General features: G+C 40.8%; 1 protein-coding gene across 2 annotated transcripts in view; it reads right to left on the bottom strand.

Moving 5' to 3' along the window:
- Nucleotides 1–6,736: 6,736 nt before the first annotated feature.
- LOC138851170 (rho guanine nucleotide exchange factor 7-like) overlaps nt 6,737–26,749 on the bottom strand; it is a 426,257-nt gene continuing 406,244 nt past the window's right edge. Inside the window, exons 5-7 of one of the 2 annotated variants that reach the window (XM_070079942.1) lie at nt 11,183–11,401; nt 10,575–10,773; nt 6,737–6,905 (exon numbers count right to left, since the gene is read on the bottom strand). In XM_070079942.1, the coding sequence (XP_069936043.1) occupies nt 6,807–6,905; nt 10,575–10,773; nt 11,183–11,401 (517 nt within the window). In that variant the 3' untranslated portion in view covers nt 6,737–6,806. The remainder of the gene's footprint in view (nt 6,906–10,574; nt 10,774–11,182; nt 11,402–26,749) is intronic. The other variant, XM_070079943.1, reaches the window with a different exon arrangement.

Raw genomic sequence — 26,749 nt, 5'->3', positions numbered from 1 at the left:
ATCAAATTAATCCGTGCAAGACACCCAAAAGTATGAAAAAAAAAACTTTTACCACATGAAACATTAAGTTTAATGCAATAATTACAATAACAACAATAACAATAGAATAATAACAATAGAATAATTGACACTTACCTTTAATGAAGATCTGGTGATGATTGATGAGATGGGAGGAGGGGAGAGTGTTGAACCTATTGTTTATAAGGGGAACCCCCCTCAATTAGGACTTGAGGAAGCAAGTCCTTTTCCGGGGTTACTTCCCTTCTTCTTTTAATGCAACTAGGACCAGCTTGAGAGTCACTGGACTTCTGTTGCAAAACATATCTGTCCATAGAGACCTGTACCTCTCGTTCCTTTATGACTTTCCTAAAGTGGTTCACAACATTGTCAGTGTAATAGTCACAAGCACGGCTTGCAATAGCTGTGTTAGGGTGATTTTCATCAATAAAGGTTTGCAGTTCAACCCGCTGTGCACACATTTCCTTAATTTTTGAAGTAGGCACAATGGATTCCACAACTGGCATAGGATTCCCAGGGTTAGCCCCAAACCCTTCAAAATCTTTCTTAATTTCCATACTAATTCTCACCCTTTTTACCACAGGGTTGGCACTAGAAGCTTTCTTGGGGCCCATGGTGACTTATTTTGCAGAAACAATGTACCGAATGTATCCTTAGATGCGTGCACACTGGCTGGCTTGTAAACACTGGCACACACTGGGCAGTTCAGGCCACACATGGACACGTCTCGTACGAATCATATCGCATACCGGATTTTGTAATGGGAACCGAGGCAAATTTTTTGCGATATAATGCACTGGATACCGGATTTATCGGATACCGATAGCATCGCGAACCGGGGGTCCACTGTACCAAACACTCCAACACTGTTTCCCTTTGCTTTTAACATTTCTGACATGATCCCGTCAGTTCCACCTGCTTTATCCTCTTTTCATTCTACGTAATGCCTCGCGCACCTCCCCCACACTCACATCCTGCTCTTCTTCACTCCTAAAAGATGGTATACCTCCCTGGCCAGTGCATGAAATTATCGCCTCCCTTTCTTCGTCGACATTTAAAAGTTCCTCAAAATATTCCCGCCATCTACCCAATACCTCCATCTCCCCATCTACTAACTCCCCTACTCGGTTTTTAACTGACAAATCCATTCGTTCTCTAGGCTTTCTTAAATTGTTTAACTCCAAAATTTTTTCTTATTTTCATTAAAATTTCTTGGCAGTGCCTCTCCCACTCTATCATCTGCTCTCCTTTTGCACTTTCTCACCACTCTCTTCACCTTTCTTTTACTCTCCATATACTCTACTCTTCTTATAACACTTCTGCTTTGTAAAAACTTCTCATAAGCTACCTTTTTCTCTTTTATCATACCTTTTACTTCATCATTCTGCCAATCACTCCTCTTTCCTCCTGCACCCACCCCCTATAATCACAAACTTCTGCCCCACATTCTAATACTGCATTTTTAAAACTATTCCAACCCTCTTCAACCTCCCCACTACTAGTGCTTGCACCACCCCACCTTTCTGCCAATAGCTGCTTATATCTCACCCGAACTTCCTCCTCCCTTAGTTTATACACTTTCACCTCCCTCTTACTTGTTGTTGTCATTTTCCTCTTGTCCTATCTACCTCTTACTCTAACTGTAGCTACAACTAGATAATGATCCAATATATCAGTTGCCCCTCTATAAATGTGTACATCCTGGCGCCTACCCATCAACCTTTTATCCACCAATACATAATCTAACAAACTACTTTCATTATGTGCTACATCATACCTTGTTTATTTATTTATCCTCATTTCCATAAAATATGTATTACTTATTACCAAACCTCTTTCTACATATAGCTCAATTAAAGGCTCCCCATTTTCATTTACCCCTGGCACCCCAAATTTACCTACTACTCCTTCCACAACATTTTTAACCACTTTAGCACTGAAATCCCCAACCACAAGTACTCTCACACTTGGTTCAAAACTCCCCATGCATTCACTCAACATTTCCCAAAATCTCTCTCTCTCCTCTACACTCTCTCTTCCCCAGGTGCATATACGCTTATTGTAACTCACTTCTCACATCCAACCTTTATTTTACTCCACATAATCCTTGAATTAATACAGTTATAGTCCCTCTTTTCCTGCCATAGCTTATCCTTCAACATTATTGCTACTCTTTCTTCAGCTTTAACTCTATTTGAAACCCCTGACCTAATCCCATTTATTCCTCTCCACTGAAACTCACCCACCCCCTTCAGCTTTGTTTCACTTAAAGCCAGGACATCCAGCTTCTTCTCATTCATAACATCCACAATCATCTCTTCCTTATCATTCGCACAACATCCACGCACATTCAGGCTTCCCACTTTGATAATTTTCTTATTCTTTTTAGTAATTATTAGTAATTTTAGTAATTATGATAATATAATATATATAACAATAATACATATATAATAATAATGTACTACATAATAATTAAAATAATAGACAACTTCAAAATGCCATCACTAGATAGCAGTGTTTACCACAACAAAGAGGGGGCGGTTGTGGCCACCACCACCTGTTACATAATGACATATTTTATAAATTCTGGAGTATATACCAGGTTTCTATGTTATTTATATTGTTTATTATTTCATATTAGATGAACTGTGATAGATAAATAAGCTGTAGAGTTGATGATAGCAAAATATTCAGGGAGCATTTTGTCCCGTCTCCAGACAAACTCTCGTCGGCTGCCGCCGCTGCCACATATATACTGTAATGACATATTTTATTCATTCTAGACAATATATCAAGATTGGCCCACTTAAGAGTAACTCTGGTCAGATCACTGACAGTGATAAGGATACGTGTGAAATTGTCAGTACCTACTTCCTCTCAGTTTTTATCCAAGAAAATACTGGCGATATTCCTGTAATAATAGATTTAAGTAGAACAGGATAATAAACTATATACGATTGTGGCAACTAGTGACATGGTCCTCAGACAAATAGAGAAACTAAAACCTAACAAATCCCCAGGCCCTGATGAACTGTTTGCAAGGGTTTTAGAGGAATGTAAAGAGGAACTTAGCATACCTTTGGATAATCTTTTTAACATATCACTACAAACTGGCATAGTGCCTGATAAATGGAAAATGGCAAATGTAATACCTATTTACAAGGCAGGTGACAGGTTCTTGGCTTCGAACTATAGACCAATAAGCCTTACCTCCATAGTGGGAAAATTTATGGAAACAATAATTGCCGAAGCAATTCGTAGCCATTTTGACAGGCACAGATTGATTAACAAATCTCAACATGGTTATACAAAGGGGCGTTCTTGTCTTACGAATTTACTAACTTTTTTCACTAAGGTGTTTGAGGAGGTAGATCATGGTAATGAATATGATATTGTGTATATAGATTTCAGTAAGGCTTTCGATAGAGTTCCACACCAGAGGCTATTGAGGAAACTTGAGGCACACGGAATAGGAGGAGAAATTTTTCCTGGGTAGAGGCATGGTGACAAATAGACAGCAGAGAGTTTGCATAAATGGGGAGAAATCAGAATGGGGGCACGTCACAAGCGGTGTTCCTCAGGGGTCAGTGTTGGGTCCGTCGTTGTTCACAATTTACATAAACAACATAGATGAGGGAATAAATAGCGACATAAGCAAATTTGCTGATGACACCAAAATAGGATGTCCAATTCATTCTAATGAGGACACTAGAGCACCGCAGGATGATTTGAATAGACTGATGCAATGGTCGGAGAAGTGGCAGATGCAGTTTAATATTGACAAATGCAAAGTTCTAAATTTTGGACAGCTAAATAACCATGTCACATATAAACTAAATAATGTAGGTCTTAATACTACTGATTGCAAAAAGGATTTAGGAGTTCTGGTTAGCAGTAATCTAAAACCAAGACAACGGCGCATTAGTGTTCACAATAAAGCTAACAGAATTCTTGGCTTCATATCTAGAAGTATAAACAATAGAAGTCCTCAGGTTGTTCTTCAACTCTATACAGTGGACCCCCGCATACCGTTGGCATCACATAACGTTTAATCCGCATACCGATACATTTTATCGCTAAAATTTTGCCTCGCATACCGCTTAAAAACCCGCTCACCGCTGTTCGTCCGAGACTCGTCCAATGTGCGCCTTAGCCAGCCTCACATGTTCCGCCGGTGGCATTGTTTACCAGCCAGCCTCCGCGGTAGCATCCAAGCATACAATCATAACATTTCGTATTATTACAGTGTTTTTGGTGATTTTATCTGGAAAATAAGTGACCATGGGCCCCAAGAAAGCTTCTAGTGCCAACCCTACAGCAATAAGGGTGAGAATTACTATAGAGATGAAGAAAAAGATCATTGATAAGTATGAAAGTGGAGTGCGTGTCTCCGAGCTGGCCAGGTTGTATAATAAACCCCAATCAACCATCGCTACTATTGGTGGTACAGCTGCTGCTGCTGCACTGTCAACTGCTGCTGCTGCTGTAGCATCGTCTGCTGCTGCTGTAGCATCGTCTGCTGCTGCTGTAGCATCGTCTGCTGCTGCTGTAGCATCGTCTGCTGCTGTTGTAGCACTGTCAGCTGCTGCTGCTGCTGTAGCATCGTCTGCTGCTGCTGTAGCATCGTCTGCTGCTGCTGTAGCATCGTCTGCTGCTGCTGTAGCATCGTCTGCTGCTGCTGCTGCTGTAGCATCGTCTGCTGCTGCTGCTGCTGTAGCATCGTCTGCTGCTGCTGTAGCATCGTCTGCTGCTGCTGTAGCACTGTTGTTGGTGTGGCTTATTGAGAATATACCAAGAAACAATTAACCCCAGAGGATTTGCCACCCAGGATAACCCAAAAAAGTCAGTGTCATCGAAGACTGTCTAACTTATTTCCATTGGGGTCCTTAATCTTGTCTCCCAGGATGCAACCCACACCAGTCGACTAACACCCAGGTGAACAGGGAAAATGCCTGGAACTAGTGCTCATATGGTGAATTTAAAGCCAGCAAAGGTTGGTTTGAGAGATTTAAGAATCGTAGTGACATACACAGTGTGATAAGGCATGTTCTGGAAGAAAATACCAAACAGGACCTACAGTACTCAGGAGGAAAAGGCACTCCCAGGACACAGTGTCTCATCAGTCATTGCTGCATCTTCAATAAAGGTAAGTGTCATTTATTTTTCATTTAGTAGACTAGTACATGCACAATATATACTGTGCATGTACTACTCTACTATTGTGCATGTATCCTTCTCTTTGTGTGTAGGAAAATGTATATTTCACGTGGTAAAAATTTTTTTTTCATACTTTTGGGTGTCTTGCACGGATTAATTTGATTTCCATTATTTCTTATGGGAAAAATTCATTCGCATACCGATTATTTCGCATACCAATGAGCCCTCTTGCACGGATTAAAATCGGTATGCGGGGGTCCACTGTATATCCTTGGTTAGGCCTCATTTAGACTATGCTGCTCAGTTCTGGTCACCGTATTACAGAATGGATATAAATGCTCTGGAAAACGTACAGAGGAGGATGACAAAGATGATCCCATGTAACAGAAATCTTCCCTATGAGGATAGACTGACGGCCCTGAATCTGCACTCTCTCGAAAGGCGTAGAATTAGGGGAGATATGATCGAGATGTAAAAGTGGAAAACAGGAACAATTAAAGGGGACGTAAATAGCGTGCTGAAAATTTCCAGCCAAGACAGGACTCACAGCAATGGTTTCAAGTTGGAAAAATTCAGATTCAGGAAGGATATAGGAAAGCAATGGTTTGGTAATAGAGTTGTGGATGAGTGGAACCAACTCCCGAGTACAGTTATTCAGGCTACAACGTTGTGTAGTTTTAAAAATAGGTTAGATAAATACATGAGTGGGTGTGAGTTGGACCTGATTAGCTTGTGCTGCTGGGTCTGGTGCCGTGCTCCATCCTTGAGTGGAGGTCATTGGGCTTATCCAGGGTGGGTAGGTCATTGGGTTAATCGGGGTAGGGGGCATGGACCTACTCTGCATGGGTCAGCAGGCCTGTTGCAGTGTTCCTTCTTTCTTATGTTCTTATGTTTCTATGTTATTTATATTGTTTGTTATGTCATATTAGATTAACTGTGATAGATAAATAAGCCATAGAGTTGATATTAGCAAAATTATTGAAGTACAGAATTCCATTGGAACGGATTAATTGCATTTCAATTAATTTAAATGAGAAAAATTGACTCTGCAAAAGAGTAAATCCAGTTGCGAGCAAGATCATGGAATGGATTAGACTTGCAAGTAGAGGTTCCACTGTACCTTGAAAGTGAGCTCCAGGTAGTGGAAATGTTCGATTTTTGACGATGTTCAAGAGTTCACAAATCATGTCATGTGTCCAATACACGTCAACTGGTGGGTCTAATATGCTTTCACAAATGTGCTGATATTATTTATACCATTTCTACAATAATGCAGTAGTCTGCATAACAGTAAATCTTCTATTTTTTGTGTGAATAAAAATTAAAAATGGAAAGCAAGCATAATATAAGAGAGGCTTGGAGACGTGAGTAATGAACAGAAAAAATATTATTTTAGTGCTAGGAATGTTTGCATTGTTTATTCTGGACCCGATTTTGAAATCGTCCTTCCTAGAATTTTGTATGAAACTGGCCAAAATACCAATTTCTGATCACTTTATTGGGTAGTTGAAATAGGTAAATGGGCAGTTTCTTGTACTCAATCAACAGAACAAAAGGAGTGCTACCTGCCTGGAGGGTATTCTGGGATCAACACCCCCATGGCGTGGTCCATGACCAGGCCTTCTGGTGGATCAGGGCCTGATCAATGAGGCTGTTACTGCTGCCTGCATGCAATCCAACATACGAACCACAGCCTGGCTGATCCAGCTAGAATATAGTCGACTGGAACACTGGAATTGGCCCAAAATTGTGTTGAAAGTGAGTGAAATTGGCGATGCATAAATATCACCGAGACTGTTAACTTCATGAGAACATAATTCCTTAAGTTTTCCATTAATATCAGTTTCATTGCTATCAGGAAAAGATTCTCTCTCATTTCATAAGATAAAATCATTTTTATTTTAAATTCTTCAACACTGAGAGCAAGTTTGTGAACAGAAGCCGCGACAATGAAAAGGTTAAAAAAAAAAATATTCAAAGCGTTAGCAGTGACAAAGTAGATCTATGTTTGGACAGTTAACCCTTTGACTGTTTCAGGCCCCTCTCTGAAACTGTCATTCTATGTCGCCAAATATTCAAAAAAAAAAAAAAATTATTTTTTCTTATGAAAATGTTAAGATTATTTTTCTGAGTGTTTTAGTCCAAAAAAAAAAATTTTGCCATCGGTACTTACCGAGATATAGAGCCGTGAAGTTTGCAGAAAATGAGCCGCGTATGGCAACAGCAGCGACTGCCGCTCACCCGGTAAACTTTAGTTTACTTGTAATTGAAGGCTTTTTGTTTTTTTCACTATTTTATTTTTTCACATAACTTATGTGGCCTATGAGACCAAAGTAAGGTGCAATGTACATATATACACTCGTTGTATACAACACAATAAGCACACAAACATAATTATCAACATATTGTTTACAAAACTTGTTTACAAAAACAAACAATCATCCTCCTCCTCCTTCTCCTCCTCCTCCTCCTCCTCCTTCTCCTCCTCCTCCTCCTTCTCCTCCTCCTCCTTCTCCTCCTCCTCCTCCTCCTCCTCCTCCTTCTCCTCCTCCTTCTCCTCCTCCTTCTCCTCCTCCTTCTCCTCCTCCTTCTCCTCCTCCTTCTCCTCCTCCTTCTCCTTCTCCTCCTCCTCCTTCTCCTCCTCCTCCTTCTCCTCCTCCTTGTCTTGTGTGCGAGTGTGTGGCTTATAATTGTTTTGAGTCAGAAGTCGGCAGCTGTCAAAGTGACATATTGTCTCATTAGTCACTCACCCTACAGCCTGTCAAAACAATGGGGTCGGATGCTGCTTCCCCTCCTCCATTCTATCTAATTATCTTTCTCCCTCATTCTATATCTTTCAATCTGTCTCTCTTTCTGTCTGCCTATCTCTGTCTCACAGGTACACATAAATACAAGTATATATAGTGTAAATTACCTAGGATAACCCAAGAAATCCAGACAAAGTGCTATACTCTGCTTGAAGATGTGAGTAAAAGTGATGACACAGTCTTGTGGCTCTCTCTGAGACAGAGAGCTATATGGACAGACAGGGAGCTTGACAGACAGACAAATAGACAGACAGAAATGTTTGTGTACCAGCAAAAACAAAGGGAGGGCGATGGTCATGTAATATTTCCTTAGCTCTACCCTCGTTTACGCTCATCAAAGTCAGCTCTTATCAGATGTTATCTCCCCTTATCTTGTCACTGTCATGGGGTGGACTTTTTTTTTTCTTGTTTCAAAGGAACAATATTATTACATCTTCTTCTTCTTCCTCCTCCTCCTCCTCCTCCTCCTCCTCCTCCTCCTCCTCTTCTCCTCCTCTTCCTCCTCCTCCTCCTCTTCTCCTCCTCCTCCTCCTTTTCCTCCCCTCCTCCTCTTCCTCCCCTCCTCCTCCTCCATTGCTTTTGGTCTCAAACTCCACCAAATCATGAAATTGATCTTCACTGACACTTCCATCTGTGTTAGAGCATCACTTGGGAAGAGAAGAGTCCCAGATTTGCTGGGGAATCACATATTTCTTACCGCTAGACATGCTGAAAATGGACAACTGAAATGGCATTCCCACAATGCACCACTGGCTCCCCGATTTTTTTTATATGGTGCACACTGACCATGGAGACCCATTCTCTCACATGTGGGCCTACCAGCTTTCTCCTGCTTGATTTGAAGCTGCTAGAATTTATGCGTATAAATACGTCAGAAACATTGGCTTGTAAGACGTATTTATACGTCGGAAACAGTCAAAGGGTTAAGGGGTTAAAGTGCAGGCATTGTACATTCCACTGCCAGGACTCAAGTCCGGCTAACCAGTTTCGCTGAATTCCTTCACAAAATATTACCCTGCTCACACTCCAACAGCTCATCAGGTCCCAAAAACCATTCACCTCCATTCACTCCTATCTAATATGCTCACACATGCATGATGAATGTCCAGGCCCCTTACACACAAAACCTCTTTTACTCCCTCCCTCCATCCTTTCCTAGGATGACCCCTCCTCCCTGCCACTACAGATTTATATACCCTCCAAGTCATTTTATTTTGCTCCACCCTCTCTAAATGACCAAACCACTTCAATAACCTGCCTTCAGCCCTCGGATTAATACTTTTAGTAACTCCACACCTCCACCTAAATTTTTTTTTTTTCAACAAGTCGGCCATCTCCCACTGAGGCAGGGTGACCCAAAAAGAAAGAAAACCCCCAAAAAGAAAATACTTTCATCATCATTCAACACTTTCACCTCACTCACACATAATCACTGTTTTTGCAGAGATGCCCAGAATACAACAGTTTAGAAGTACAGTGGTCCCTCGTTTTTCGTAATTAATCCGTTCCTGGAGCCGTTACTATAAACGAAATTTACGATTTGCGAATCAATTTTCCCCATAAGAAATAATGTAAATACAATTAATCCGTTCCTGACACCCAGAAGTATTAAAATAAAAAATTTTTTTACATGAAATATACATGTAGTACACAAACAATACAATGGGAAATGATGAATGAAACATTAACAGCTTAACACTTACCTTTATTGGAGATTCTTCTTAGTGTATGGGAGACTGGAGGAGGAGGAGAGATTGGATTGTTTACAGTTTGGAAGGGAAATCCCCTTCCAGCAACACTTCAGGTACCAACTGCTTCTCTGGGGTTGCTTCTCTTCTCTGTTTCTTAATGCCACTTGGACCACCTTGAGAGTCACTCTAGTCCTGTCTTGCAAAGTAACTGTGGAGAAAGCTCTGTTTCTAGCATCTCTTTACACTTCCCTAAAATGGCCCAAGACTTTGTCACTGTACATATTTCTCACCTTCTTTACCATAGGCTTGGCACTAGGAGCTTTCTTTGGAGCCATGGTAGCTTATTTAGTACTTGCAAGCACTAAAATGAGTGGAATATTATGAAATATTTCGTAGGAGCACTTGAGGGGACCTTCACTCACTGGTAAATAATGCCAGACTGGCTGGGTAGGGAGGCCGCCCCAGCTCACACCGTGCATACGTGTCCCGGACGAACTACTATTCGCGAGTCAACCTATGAAAAGCGAGTCCATGTTTATACGAAAATATCCCTATGATTGGCGAAATTTACGATTGCCGAGAACTACGAAAAGCGAGGGACCACTGTATATATGTATAAAATTACACAATATATCCCTCTAAACTGCCAATATCTCAAACCCCTCCTTTAGAGTGCAGGCATTGTACTTCCCATTTCCAAGACTCAAGTCCGGTTATATAAAATAAATAATAAACAGCAATATTTTCTAGGCTTACTAAGACACTGAATTGCTGCACCCATAACTGAGCTAATTACTTTTAGTTTAAAATTTAAAGCAAGTTTCAATTATAATAAAATCAAAATATTATAAACACAGTTGACAAAGTATAAGCACCAACAAGAGCACTTTTTATCACTCACAGCCAACTCTTTATAAACATGGGATGAGCGCTGTGTGTCACCACGGTCAGGATGACCTTCTTCAAGGTGTCGTTCATACTCCTGCAGCATCCCAGCATATTTGTCGAGCCGTCGAAATGGTTTACTAAGAGCTGTGGTGAGAAGCATGATCCCTGGCCTGGTAGCACCTTGGCACTCCATGAAGCTATTCAGTTCATCCCTAAAAGTTATCAATGTCATAACAATTTGCTGCATTACCTGAATTTTTTCACACATATTCATTATATATCTCAAATGTTCTCAGGGTTTTTGAGTGGTAATATGATTTCACTCAAACATCTTAAATTTTATTTTGAAAGTAACACAAGAAAAAAATTTTGTCTTGTAATCTGCAACAAATCAACTAACATTTTACTAGTTCTTCTGGTGCTAATAGTTTAATTTTTATTTGACTCGAGACTTATTATGAATTACTTATGAAAATCAAAACTTTCACTTCCACCTAAGTACCAGACTCCAGCATGAAAGAATTTGGTTTGTATCTCCCTAAATTAACTTTGCTATGTTTTAAAAAAACTGCAAACTCAATCAATCTTTTAAGACTATAAAGGAAACCCTACACGACTTACTTATATTTTTCCAACATACACACTGCTCGAGGGTGGTTGGAGCAGTATACTTTGTGTGCATTCTGTAGCTGTGGAGCCATGGTGAGAAACGCTCCACCTATCCTCTGGTCACGAGAAGGACGCTCACTTTGTTCCTCCAATGATGATACTAGATGAGAATGTGTTAAAGTGACTTCTTCCAAATTACCAACAAGTTGTTTATACTCAGCTTCTGATAATCTGTAAAAAAGATGACACGGTTGTTGACACAGAAGAACATCATTCTTGAAGTTCTTCTATGTAGGTCACTGAACAAAGATGCTCTTTCAAAGTGTACAGAAAACTTCAACCATGACATTTGCACCAAGTATGATATCCCTATCCCCAGTTCAGAATTCTTAGAAGAAGAATTCCAGTACATCATTCATACCTTCACATGCTTACACTTTCCTCTGTACTTTATACAAGATTGCAAAAGCAGAGCTATGAAAATTCTCAACTCTACCAACAATACCATCAGTGAGAAGCCCAGATTCCTAACTCTACCTTCAGGAGAAATAACCAACAACACTGGACAGACCCTTTCAGGAAGCAACATGCATATAGCTACTATGAAGAAAGATCCCATTGACAACCCAAATGGTGAAGCTGGGATTTGCACAGGGAGGAATCTTTCTACATAGGTCTGAGAACATAAAAATGCATGTAACCGAGACAACCATAATGCTTGTGTCTTGCACAGATCCTAATAGGGACATCTCATGAACAGGAACAAAACATAGCTGATCTGCAGATAATCCAACATAGAAAGGCATCAATGTATTGAAATATCTTTTATTACAATATTAGCAACACAACAGAACAAAGATCTGGGAAGTACACCATCTCAACTACTCTTGTATGTATGATAATACTCCTTACTTAATACCACATTACATGACCTGACGCCTTCACCTGTTTTCACTACCATATATACAGTGGACCCCCGCATACTGTTGGCCTTACATAACGTTAAATCCGCATACCGATACATTTTATCTCTAAGATTTTGCCTCGCATACCGCTAAAAAACCCGCTCAATGCTGTTCGTCTAATGTGCGGCCTGAGCCAGCCTCACATGTTCCGCCGGTGGCATTGTTTACAAGCCAGCCTCCGCGGTAACATCCAAGCATACAATCGTAACATTTCGTATTATTACAGTGTTTTTGGTGATTTTATCTGCAAAATAAGTGACCATGGGTCCCAAGAAAGCTTCTAGTGCCAACCCTGTGGTAAAAAGGGTGAGAAATATTATCGAAATACTGTGGTACCATGGTTAACTGCTGATGCTGCTGCTGCTGTAGCACCGTCAGCTGCTGCTGCTGTAGCACCATCAGCTGCTGCTGCTGCTGTAGCACCGTCAGCTGCTGCTGCTGCTGTACCACCGTCAGCTGCTGCTGCTGCTGTTGTAGTACCGTCTGCTGCTGCTGCTGTAGTAACGTCAGCTGCTGCTGCTGCTGTAGTACCGTCTGCTGCTGCTGTAGCATCGTCTGCTGCTGCTGAAGCATCGTCTGCTGCTGTTGTAGCACTGTCAGCTGCTGCTGCTGCTGCTGTAGCACTGTCAGCTGCTGCTGTACCACCGTCAGCTGCTGCTGCTGCTGTTGTAGTACCATCTGCTGCTGCTGTAGCATTGTCTGCTGCTGCTGTAGCACTGTCAGCTGCTGCTGCTGCTGTAGTACTGTCAGCTGCTGGTGCTGCTGTAGCACTGTCAGCTGCTGCTGCTGCTGTACCACCGTCAGCTGCTGCTGCTGTACCACCGTCAGCTGCTGCTGCTGTAGTACCGTCTGCTGCTGCTGCTGCTGTAGTACCGTCTGCTGCTGCTGTAGCATCGTCTGCTGCTGCTGTAGCACTGTCAGCTGCTGCTGCTGTAGCACTGTCAGCTGCTGCTGCTGCTGCTGCTGTAGCACCGTTGTTGGTGTGGCTTATTGAGAATACCAAGAAACAATTAACCCCAGAGGGTTAGCCACCCAGGATAACCCAAAAAAGTGTGTCATCGAAGACTGTCTAACTTATTTCCATTGGGGTCCTTAATCTTGTCTCCCAGGATGCAACCCACACCAGTCGACTAACACCCAGGTGAACAGGGAAAAACGCCTGGAACTAGTGCTCATATTGGTGAATTTAAAGCCAGCAAAGGTTGGTTTGAGAGATTTAAGAATCATAATGACATACACAGTGTGATAAGGTCTGTTCTGGAAGAAAATGCCAAACAGCCTGAGCGCCTGCCTTGCCGTCATTGTGATGAATTGTTTACAAGCCAGGGTGGCCGGTTGCATGCATACATTCGATACATTTTGTATTATTCCATTATTCATAGTGCTTGTAACTGCTAAATATGCCACCATGGGCCCAAAGAAAGCTTCTAGTGCCAACCCTGTGGTAAAAAGGGTGATAAATACTATCGTACCACAGTCAGCTGCTGCTGCACCACGGTCAGCTGATAAATTGGACCAGTCAGCTGTTGCTGCACCACAGCTGCTGCTGCACCACAGCTGCAGCTGCATCATGGTCAGCTGTTGCTGCACCCAGCTGCTCCTGCACCAAGGTCAGCTGCACCACAGCTGTTGTTGCTGCACCACCATCAGCTGTATTACTCGAAGATGTGGAGAGAGTGCTGTTGTGTGGCTTAATGTGAAACAATTACCGAGAAACAATTAACCCCAGAGGGTTAGCCACCCAGGATAACCCAAAAAAGTGTCATCGAAGACTGTCTAACTTATTTCCATTGGGGTCCTTAATCTTGTCTCCCAGGATGCAACCCACACCAGTCGACTAACACCCAGGTGAACAGGGAAAAATGCCTGGAACTAGTGATCATATTGGTGAATTTAATGCCAGCAAAGGTTGGTTTGAGAGATTTAAGAATCATAATGACATACACAGTGTGATAAGGTCTGTTCTGGAAGAAAATGCCAAACAGGACCTACAGTACTCAGGAGGAAAAGGCACTCCCAGGACACAGTGTCTCATCAGTCATTCAATAAAGGTAAGTGTCATTTATTCTTCATTTAGTAGAGTAGTACATGCACAATATATACTGTGCATGTACTACTCTACTATTGTGCATGTATCCTTCTCTTTGTGTGTAAGAAAATGTATATTTCATGTGGTAAAATTTTTTTTTCATACTTTTGGGTGTCTTGCACGGATTAATTTGATTTCCATTATTTCTTATGGGGAAAATTCATTCGCATAACGATAATTTCGCATAACAATGAGCTCTCATGAACGGATTAATATCGTTATGCGGGGGTCCACTGTACTGTGCTCCCTCTTTCTCGTGTATCACTTACCGTGACCAAAGTTCCAGAACCATAACATATACTACAATAAAGATGTCCTAAGTGTATACACTAATGTCTTCATCCACATTGTTGGTACTGTTTTACTTTCACTCTCATCTAAATAATACAACAAGATGTTTGAAGATAAGCAGAGTATACTTAGCCAGTCAATTTTTTTTTTTTTTTCAACAAGTCGGCCGTCTCCCACCGAGGCAGGGTGACCCAAAAAAGAAAGAAAATCCCCAAAAAGAAAATACTTTCATCATCATTCAACACTTTCACAACACTCACACATTATCACTGTTTTTGCAGAGGTGCTCAGAATACAACAGTTTAGAAGCATATACGTATAAAGATACAAAACATATCCCTCCAAACTGCCAATATCCCAAAACCCCTCCTTTAAAGTGCAGGCACTGTACATCCCATTTCCAGGACTCAAGTCCGACTATATGAAAATAACCGGTTTCCCTGAATCCCTTCACTAAATATTACCCTGCTCACACTCCAACAGATCGTCAGGTCCCAAGTATCATTCGTCTCAATTCACTCCTATTTAACACGCTCATGCACGCTTGCTGGAAGTCCAAGCCCCTCACCCACAAAACCTCCTTTACCCCCTCTTTCCAACCCTTTCGAGGACGACCCCTACCCCTCCTTCCTTCCCCTATAGATTTATATGCTTTCCATGTCATTCTACTTTGATCCATTCTAAGTGACCAAACCACCTCAACAACCCCTCTTCTGCCCTCTGACTAATGCTTTTATTAACTCCACACCTTCTCCTAATTTCCACACTCCGAATTTTCTGCATAATATTTACACCACACACTGCCCTTAGACAGGACATCTCCACTGCCTCCAACCGTCTCCTCGCTGCTGCATTTACCACCCAAGCTTCACATCCATATAAGAGTGTTGGTACTACTATACTTTCATACATTCCCTTCTTTGCCTCCATAGATAACGTTTTTTGACTCCACAAATACCTCAAAAGCAACACTCACCTCTTTTCCCTCATCAATTCTATGATTAACCTCATCCTTCATAAATCCATCCGCCGACACGTCAACTCCCAAGTATCTGAAAACATTCACTTCTTCCATACTCCTCCTCCCAAATTTGAAATCCAATTTTTCTTTATCTAAATCATTTGATACCCTCATCACCTTACTCTTTTCTATGTTCACTTTCAACTTTCTACCTTTACACACATTCTCAAACTCATCCACTAACCTTTGCAATTTTTCTTTAGAATCTCCCACAAGCACAGTATCATCAGCAAAATGTAACTGTGTCAATTCCCATTTTGAATTTGATTCCCCATAATTTAATCCCACCCCTCTCCCAAACACCCTAGCATTTACTTCTTTTACAACCCCATCTATAAATATATTAACCCTTTGACTGTCGAAGGGCCAAATCCTGAAGTTGCTTCTGGTGTCGCAAAATATTCAAAAAAAAAAAAAATTATTTTTTCTTATCAAAATGTTAAGATTATTTTTCTGATTGTTTTAGTCCCAAAAAAAAATTTTTCCCATCAGTACTTACCGAGATATAGAGTCCTGAAGTTTGCTGAAATTGATCTGCTGGCGGCAACAGCGGCGACTGCCGCTCACCCGGTAAACTTTTATTTACTTGTATTCGATGGTTTCTTGTTTTTTTCACTATTTTATTTTTTCACATAACTTTTGTGGCCTGTGAGACCAAATTATTGTGCAATGTTCAAATATACACTCGTTGAATGTAACACAATTATAGCAAAAACACTCGTATCATTATAATGTTGCTAAAACTTGTTTACACAAACAAACAATGTAAACAAATGTTTATTACGATTGCTTTATAATATATATACATATGTACAATCACTGGACACTTTATTAGAAGTGCTGCAGCTTGTGGAATTCTTTGAAACATGGGTATAAGCACAATGGTGTCTTACACTCCTCACACATAAAACGAGTGTCTCTGCATTTTTGTTGGCGTTTTGTGGTATGTCCACAGACAAAACACCTCTTCTGAGCATTTTTCTTGGCAGTAGTAGCAGGCAGTGGTATGGGGTAGTGATCACCAGGCCTCAGACGAGAGGACATGTGTTGATAATTTCGTGGGCGCTGGTCTATTGCAGGTGTTGTTTCTTGGTACTTGAATATTATTTGTCTGATGACTGACAAACAAAATTCACCATATTTGGGTTTGTTCTTGGTCTTCAACTTATACATATTATAAGCATTCAGCATGGAAATGTCAAGAAGATGGAAAAACAGTTTTATGTACCACTTATAACTCTTGCGAACACAGTCAGCAAACCCAATCTGCATGTCACATTTGTCCACTAAGCGCATATTGAGGTTGTAATCCATCACAGCTGCAGGTTTTACAATAGGTTCATTGGTCTCTCTATTCTGCTTGCCAGTCTCTACCATTTCGTGTCGGTGAACTGATGTCAGCAGTGTGACATCACGTTTGTCATGCCACCGAAATGCCATGATGTCATTGGCAGCAAACACCTGCACTTCACCTCTACGACTGCCAGCTTCGAACCTAGGCATATGTTTACGACTTCTACGCACTGTGCCACACACATCTGTCATGTTCACTCGCAAGAAATCACTGAGTATAGGGCTTGTGTACCAGTTGTCAGTATATAAAATATGCCCCTTACCAAGATATGGCTCCATCATTGTTCTAACCACATCACCAGAGATACCCAGTAACTTCCTGGTATCTTCCATTGTTTTACCGCCAGTGTACACAATTATATCCAAAACCAGACCAGTTTTGCAATCACACAGAACAAATAACTTTATACCAAAGCGTTTCCTCTTGCTTGGTATATACTGCTTGAATGAGAGTCTTCCTTTGAACAAAATCAAAGACTCGTCAATAACAAGCTTCCTGAAGGGATAAAAATACATACAGCACTTTTGTTTCAGGTACATAAACACACGTCTGATCTTATATAACCTGTCGCTTCTGTCAGGCCTGGTTTTGTCTGAAAAGTGTAACATACGTAACAGTAACACAAATCTATTCACTGGTATAATGTCACTGAAAGCAGGGGTTGAAATCAGGCGGTCTGTCGCCCAGTATGTGCTGACACTATGCTTATACACATGTGGCATAAGCATTATTGTGGCAAAGAACAGATACATCTCTGCCACAGTTGTGTCCTTCCACTGGTGTAGGCGTGATCTTGGTGAAAGCATAGTGTTTGCCATGGTGTACTCATAGTATGTATTGCTTTCCCTGACAATAATGTCCATCAGGGGTTCATCGAAGAACAACTGAAAGCATTCCAGTTCAGTGGGATTGTTCCCAAGTGTACATGATGGCCGTATTCCATTTTGTCCTCCATCAAAGTCATGGGGATTGGGAACAAACTCGTCATCTTGATGCCAATCCCAGATGCGGTCAGCTGGTGCGTTCTGGATATTGTAATGTCGTTGTGGTTGTGCAGGTTGTGGTTGTGAGAGTGTGGGGTCGGCCGAAGCAGGTTGTAGTTGTGCAGTGTCAGCAGCGCGGGCACTAGCGTGGCCCGCTGCTGGTGTCACATGACTCATGGCACCGTCACTATCACCACCACCGCCTGCTGCCTCACTCACATCATTTATACCCATCGTAACAATATCGTCATCTTCACTATCAGGACGTGGTGTAGGGCCACGGGATGTGCTCCGAGATGTACTCCTTCCTCTTGGAAGAGCATATGGCACACTACCAGACCGCATGTGACGTCGTACATACTGCCGTTTCACTGGGGAATATTCACCCTCACTGTCACAACTAGAAGTGCTTTCAATAACCTTGAAATCACTATCACTATCACTTGCACTGCTCACATCTGAGTCTTGTACACGGGCAAATAGTTTCCTCTTTCGTCCTGGTACAGGTGAATATGAACGAGCCGGCCTAGCACCAGAGGTGGATGGTTGTGGGTCATCTGGGTTTTCATCACTAATTATGTTATCCTGGGTAATTTTCTCGGTCACACCCGCTTCAAAACCAGGGAATTCACTTTCACTGACACTATCATCACTGTTTGAGCTATCACTTGGGAACAAAAGACCTCCAATCCGCCGAGGAGTGAGGAACTTCTTACCGCGAGGCATGGTGAAAATGGACTACCAAGATGGCGTTCCCACAATGCACCGCTGAGTCCCAGATTTTTTTCACAGGGTGCACACCGACCACTGAGACCCATTCTCTCTCGTGTAGGCCTACCAGCCCTCTCCCGCTCGATTTGAAGCCGCTAGAATTTATGCGTATAGATACGTCAAACACGGTATCTCCCATGACGTACATATACGACCGCGACAGTCAAAGGGTTAAACAACCATGGTGACATTACACATCCCTGTCTAAGACTTACTTTTACTGGGAAGTATTCTCCCTCTCTTCTACACACCCTAACCTGAACCTCACTATCCTCATAAAAACTCTTAACAGCATTTAGTAACTTACCACCTATTCCATTACTTGCAACATCTGCCACATTGCTCCTCTATCCACTCTATCATATGCCTTTTCTAAATCCATAAATGCAATAAAAACTTCCCTACCTTTATCTAAATACTGTTCACATATATGCTTCAATGTAAACACTTGATCTACACATCCCCTACCCACTCTGAAGCCTCCCTGCTCATCTGCAATCCTACATTCTGTCTTACCTCTAATTCTTTCAATTATAACCCTATGGTATACTTTTCCTGGTATACTCAGTAAACTTATTCCTCTATAATTTTTACAATCTCTTTTGTCCCCTTTCCCTTTATATAAAGGGACCATACATGCTCTCCACCAATCCCTAGGTACCTTCCCCTCTTTCATACATTTATTAAACAAAAGTACCAACCACTCCAACACTATATCCCCCCCTGCTTTTAACATTTCTGTCATGATCCCATCAGTTCCAGCTGCTTTACCCCTTTTCATTCTACGTAATGCCTCACATACCTCCACCACACTTACATTCTGCTCTTCTTCACTCCTAAAAGATGGTATACCTCCCTGGCCAGTGCATGAAATTACCGCCTCCCTTTCTTCCTCAACATTTAAAAGTTCCTCAAAATATTCTCGCCATCTACCTAATACCTCCCTTTCCCCATCTACTAATTCCCCTACTCTGTTTTTAAATGACAAATCCATACTTTCCCTAGGCTTTCTTAACTTGTTTAACTCACTCCAAAATTTTTTCTTATTTTCATTAAAATTTCTTGACAGTGCCTCTCCCACTCTATCATCTGCTCTCCTTTTGCACTCTCTCACCACTCTCTTCACCTTTCTTTTACTCTCCATATACTTTGCTCTTCTTATAACATTTCTGCTTTGTAAAAACCTCTCATAAGCTACCTTTTTCTCTTTTATCACACCCTTTACTTCATCATTCCACCAGTCACTCCTCTTTCCTCCTGCCCCAATCCTCCTATAACCACAAACTTCTGCCCCACATTCTAATACTGCATTTTTAAAACTATTCCAAACCTCTTCAACCCCCCCACTACTCATCTTTGCACTAGCCCACCTTTCTGCCAATAGTCGCTTATATCTCACCCGAACTTCCTCCTCCCTTAGTTTATACACTTTCACCTCCCTCTTACTTGTTGTTGCCACCTTCCTCTTTTCCCATCTACCTCTTACTCTAACTGTAGCTACAACTAAATAATGATCTGATATATCAGTTGCCCCTTTATAAACATGTACATCCTGGAGCCTACCCATCAACCTTTTATCCACCAATACATAATCTAACAAACTACTTTCATTACGTGCTACATCATACCTTGTATATTTATTTATCCTCTTTTTCATAAAATATGTATTACTTATTACCAAATTTCTTTCTACACATAGCTCAATTAAAGGCTCCCCATTTACATTTACCCCTGGCACCCAAAATTTACCTACTACACCCTCCAAAACATTTTTACCCACTTTAGCATTGAAATCCCCAACCAACATTACTCTCACACTTGATTCAAAACTCTCCACACATTCACTCAACATTTCCCAGAATCTCTCTCTCTCCTCTACACTTCTCTCTTCTCCAGGTGCATACACACTTACTATAACCCACTTTTCACATCCAATCTTTATTTTACTCCACATAATCCTTGAATTTATACATTTGTAGTCCCACTTTTCCTGCCATAGCTTATCCTTCAACATTATTGCTACTCCTTCTTTAGCTCTAACTCTATTTGAAACCCCTGACCTAATCCCATTTATTCCTCTCCATTGAAACTCTCCCACCCCCTTCAGCTTTGTTTCACTTAACCCTTTCAGGGTCCGTCCCGTAGATCTACGGTTTTACGTTCAGGGTCCAAACCGTAGATCTACGTCATGAGCTCAGCTCACTCTGATAAACTGTGAGTGGTAAATTTGGGCCTAGATATGAGAGAATACATCTATGTGGTATGTGTGCACCACATAAAACAAATCCTGCAGCACACTGTGTATAATGAGAGGAAAAAAACTGAGACCGTGATTTTCGATTAAAACAGCGACTTTGCAGTGTTTTTTTGTATGTTTTTTATAGTTGTATTTGTGATTTCTTGGTCTCATTTGATAGAATGGAAGACATATCACAGAAATAGAGATAATTTTGATTGGTGTTAGCACTGGAAATGGCTTGAAACTGAGCTCAAATTGGTGGAAATGTTAAATTTTTGCCGATGTTCAAGAGTAAACAAACGACCTCACACATCTTATACACGCCAGCTGGTGGGTCTAATATACATTCACAAATGTGGTGATGATATTTAAACAATTATTACAATATTGCATAACAGTAAATCTTCTATTTTTTGGTGTGAATAAAAATTCATTATGTGAATAAAAATTCAAAATGGAATTTATTTGTAAAGCCTCAAAACATAACTAATGAACAGAGGAAATGTTAGTTTATTGCCAGGAATACCTACATTGTTTATTCTGGACCCTATTTTGAAATTGGAATATTTTGAACTTTGTGTTAAATTGGCCAAATTACCAATTTCCGGTCACTTTATTTTGTAGTTGAAATGGTTGACTTGGCGATTTCTTGTGCTCAATCGATAGAATAGAAGTAATACTAGTGAAATAGCTAAGAATTTGGTCGACTGGAATAATGTAATTGGCCTAAAATGGGAGTCAAAGTCGGCAAAATCGCCGATTCATAAATATCGCTGACACATCAAAATTCACGAGAGCATAATTTCGTTAATTTTCCATTAAATTTCGTACTTTTTGTTTTATTACCTTCACAAAAAGATTCTCTACCATTTCATAAGAAAAAATAATTTTTTTTTTTTTTTTAAATTCTTGGACACTGGGGCACCACTTCAGATTTGGGCCTTGGACCCTGAAAGGGTTAAAGCCAGGACATCCAGTTTCTTCTCATTCATAACATCCACAATCATCTCTTTCTTATCATTTGCACAACATCCACGCACATTCAGACTTCCCACTTTGACAATTTTCTTCTTCTTATTCTTTTTAGTAATCTTTACAGGAAAAGGGGTTACTAGCCCATTGTTCCCGGCATTTTAGTTGACTTTTACAACACGCATGGCTCACAGAGGAAAGATTCTTATTCCAGTTCCCCATGGATATAAAAGGAAAAGTAATAAGACCAAGAACTATTAAGATAAAATCAAAGAAAACTCAGATGAGTGTGTATAAATAAATGTGTACATGTTTATGAAGTGTGACCTAAGTGTAAGTAGAAGTAGCAAGACATGCCTGTAATCTTGCATATTTATGAGACAGACAAAAGACACCAGCAATCCTACCATCATGTAAAACAATTACAGGCTTTCGTTTTACACTCACTTGGCAGGACGGTAGTACCTCCCTGGGTGGTTGCTGTCTACCAACCTACTACCTACCAGTCAATATTTGCAAGTAATCATAAGAACAAATCTGATGACAATGTGTACACACAAAAACAAACTCTTAACTAAAATATTCTAATGAATTTTTTTATATATCAGCTTGTGTGTGAAAACATGTTAAACTATAGAAGAAGATATCTTTTAGTTAGACAAGACACTGTGAGACAACTGAAACGGTACCTGTTAGGCTCAGATGACAGTGCAAAGTAATTTTTGTGACAAGGAATATAAAAAGTATACTAAGAGATAACTCATAAGTGTAAGGGCACCAAGATTTTTAAAAACCCTCTATTTCTATATAACAGGAATTACCAACAGGTTTCCCCCCAAGTTGTCTTCATGAGGAAACTTGATAAGTTCATCAAGTTAGTTCTTGATCAGCAGGTCTGTGATGCATACATTGGATGGCATGCACCAACAGTTTGAGTGAACAGGGTATCAACCAGAAGAGACCTGGGTCTTGGCCAGGGAAGCAATGATTCCCCTAAACAACAAGACATCTACTCATAGGTCCACACAGCTATCACAACTTGTCTTACCAGGCATCTGACGCAAGTCATCCATAAATGCTATGGCATTGACAAACACACAGAAGGAGAGCTTACAAAAAATAACAAAGAAGTCTGTAAAAAGATAAATAATTTAAAGAGGTCCTCTCAGTGGAAACAGCCAATGCCAGAAAAAAAAAAACACGTAATGGGCGGAGATTGAATTTGTGGCTAGTGAGTCGTAAAACTCCAGACTGACGCATTAGCCACTGGACCAGTTGGCTACAATACAATTCATCTAGCTAGGTACAGTGGAACCCCATATTTTATCTGCATCGAATATCATACGTTTCGGATTTAGACCAATTTCTGGGTGAAATTTTGCTCCGGATTTCGTACCTCCACCCAGAAATCGTCTGTATCAGACGCATCTGTCTGCCCAGGATGCCCCCACTCATGTGTACGTGTCTCAGTCTGGCTCTGTCACTGGTTGAGTGAGCATTACTTCGCAAATTCATCCAAAACATTTTGTAATAATCCATTTTTTTTGTGCTTGTTTACTGAGTGTGACTGCAAAATAAGCCACCATGGGCCCAAAGAAAGTTCAGAGTGGTTGGAGATAGGAGAGGGCATTGATTGTAGAGGTTGGGTCAACATGTATGACAGGTCGGAGTTGATGTCGTAAGGCATGTGACAATGCCTGCTGAATCGCCACCAGCTCAGCTTGAAGGATCGTGCAGTGGTCAGTGTAACCATTGTGGTGAAGGTCTCATTTGATAGACTGGAACATGTATTACAGAAATAGAGATGATTTTCATTGGTTTCACAATGAAAGAAACCTTGAAATTGAGCTCAAAGTAGCGAAAATGTTGTTTTTTTGCCGATGTTCAAGAGTAATCAGATGATGTCACAGTCCAATATGTGTCCAACTGGCCAGTCTAATATGCAGTCATGAATGGGTTGACATTATTTATACAATTATATAATAATGCAGTAGTCTGCACAACAGAAAATCTTCTATTTTTTGTGTGAATAAAAATTCAAAATGGAAAGCAAGAGCAATATAAGAGGGGCCTGGAGATGTGACTAATGAACAGAGAAAATGTTATTTTAGTGCCAGGAATGTCAACATTGTTTATTCTAGACCCTATTTTGAAATTGGCATCTTATAAAATTTGTGTGAAATTAGCCAAATTTCTAATTTCTGACTACTTAACTGAGTACTTGAAATCAGTAAATGGGTGGTTATTTGTATTCAATCGATAGAACAAATGGAGTTCTAGAGAAATAACTATGAGTTTGGCCAACTGGTACAATGGAATTGGGCGAAAATAGTGCTCAAAGTGGGCAAAATCACAGATGCGTATAAATCGCCAAGACTGCTAACTTCGCGAGAGCACAATTCTGTAAGTTTTCCATCAAAATTCGTATTTTTGGTGCCATTACCATTGGGAAAAGATTCTCCATCATTTCATAATAATTTTTTTTTTTTTTTAATAATTTTCGACATGGGTCCCGACAGTGAAAGGATTAAAGAAAGATATACAGCAGATCATTATATTATATGGTAGCTACATTCCTGAAAATGCTGTGTTAGGTAAATCTGTGTTAAATAAACTGAAGAACTTATGGGAAAATCTCTCTGACATCTGATGAGCATACGCGAGGTTGGAGTGGTAACACTTGATAAGAAAAGATTAGAGGTGACATTTGATGAGCATCGGCCCTCGCTTTGCTTTCGCTGATACACAAACATGTCTGTCTGTCAAGCTCTGTCTATCTGTCTATCCATCTAGCCCTCCGTATCAAATGCTATCTCATCTTATCACGTCACTGTCAGGGGTAGACTTTGGTTTTCATGCTTCAAGGGAAGTTATTATTACACATTATTATTATTATGTATTCCTCTCCTTCTCCTCCTCCTTCTCCTCCTCTGTCTCCTCCTCCTCCTTCTCCTCCTCCTCCTCCTCTTCCTTCTCCTCTTCTTCCTTCTCCTCCTCCTCCTCCTCCTCATCCTCCTTCTCCTCCTCCTCATCATTATTATATACTTCCACATATCCAAAACATTGTTGGGACCTACAAATATTTTGTATATATTCCAAGACAATAGTAAATGACCAAGGCAGGGGTAAATGTTCATCTGTCAATGTGTTTGTTAGAATATAAGTACATTTTCAGTACCTAATACAGTGGTCCCTCGTTTTTCGTAATTAATCCGTTCCTGGAGCCATTACTACAAACGAAATTTACGATTTACGAATCAATTTTCCCTATAAGAAATAATGTAAATACAATTAATCCGTTCCTGACACCCAGAAGTATTAAAACAAAAAAATTTTTAACATGAAATATAAATGTAGTACATAAACAATACAATGGAAAATGAATGAAACATTAACAGCATAACACTTACCTTTATTGGAGATTCTTCTTAGTGTATGGGAGACTGGAGGAGGAGAGAGTAGATTGTTTATAGTTTGGAAGGGGAATCCCCTTCCATCAACACCTCAGGTACCATTTGCTTTTCTGGGGTTGCTTCTCTTCTCTGTTTCTTAATGCCACTAGGACCACCTTGAGAGTCACTGGAGTCCTGTCGCACAAAATAACTGTGGAGAGAGCTCTGTTTCTGGCGTATCTTTAACACTTCCCTATAATGGCCCAAGACTTTGTCACTCTACATGTTGCCAATATGGCTTGCAACAACCTTGTTAGGATTATGTTTCTCCATAAAGCTTTCCATCTTACCCCACATAGTAAAAATCTCATAAATTTCTGAAGAAGACACCTTCTTCCATCTCTCTTCCTCCTCCTCTGCAGCAAGATTCTGAGCTGCGATGTGTTGCTCTTCCTGCTGAAGCTCTTGCAGCTCCTCAGTGGTGAGCTCTTCATTGTGGTCTTCCACCAATTCTTCCACATCCTCCAAACTCACATCCAACCCCATGGAACTCCCCAGTGCCACAATTGATTTTACAACAGACATAGGCTCATTAGGGTCAGTCCCAAATTCTTCAAAATCCCTCTTGTCGACACAATCTGGCCACAATTTTCTCCAGGCAGAGTTCAAAGTCCTGGTACTCACTCCCTCCCAAGCCATACCTATAAGGGTTAAGCAGTGGAGGATGCTGAAGTGTTCTCTCCAAAATTCCCTTAGGGTCAAGTGAGTGTCTGTGGTTCACAGTCAAGCACCTGTGAAACATTGCTTTCGTGTAGAGTTTTTTAAAGTTTGCAATAACCTGCTGGTCCATGGGTTGGAGGAGAGGAGTGGTATTCGGGGGCAAGAACTTTACTGTGATGAACCCAAACTCCTCGAAAATTAGATCATCCAAGTTTGGAGGATGAGCAGGTGCATTGTCCATTACTAGCAGGCACTTGAGATCCAATTTCTTTTCCAGGAGATACTCCTTCACACTAGGGCCAAACACTTCATTGAACCACTCGACGAAAATTTCCCTCGTGACCCATGCCTTACTATTAGATTTCCAAAACACACACAATTTACTCTTCATAACATTATTTTTCCTGAACACTCTGGGATTTTCAGAATGGTACACTAGTAATGGCTTCACTTTGAAATCCCCACTAGCATTAGCACAGAACATTAGTGTCAGCCTGTCTTTCATAGGCTTGTGTCCTGGCATTGCCTTTTCCTCTTGTGTAATGAAGGTCCTCTTTGGCATTTTCTTCCAAAAGAGGCCTGTTTCGTCACAATTGAACACTTGTTCAGGTTTCAGTCCTTCACTGTTTATGTACTCCTGGAATTCGGACCTTGTGGTCCGAACTGGCAGCCTCACCATGCCTTACCACACTGTGTATGCCAGTATGGTTCTTAAATCTCTCAAACCAGCCTTTGCTGGCCTTAAATTCACTCACTTCACCACTATTTGCAGGCAATTTCTT

The sequence above is a fragment of the Cherax quadricarinatus genome, unplaced genomic scaffold (genome assembly GCF_038502225.1).
Source record: "Cherax quadricarinatus isolate ZL_2023a unplaced genomic scaffold, ASM3850222v1 Contig52, whole genome shotgun sequence".
NCBI lineage: Eukaryota > Metazoa > Arthropoda > Malacostraca > Decapoda > Parastacidae > Cherax > Cherax quadricarinatus.
This window is presented reverse-complemented; position numbering and strand designations above follow the sequence as displayed.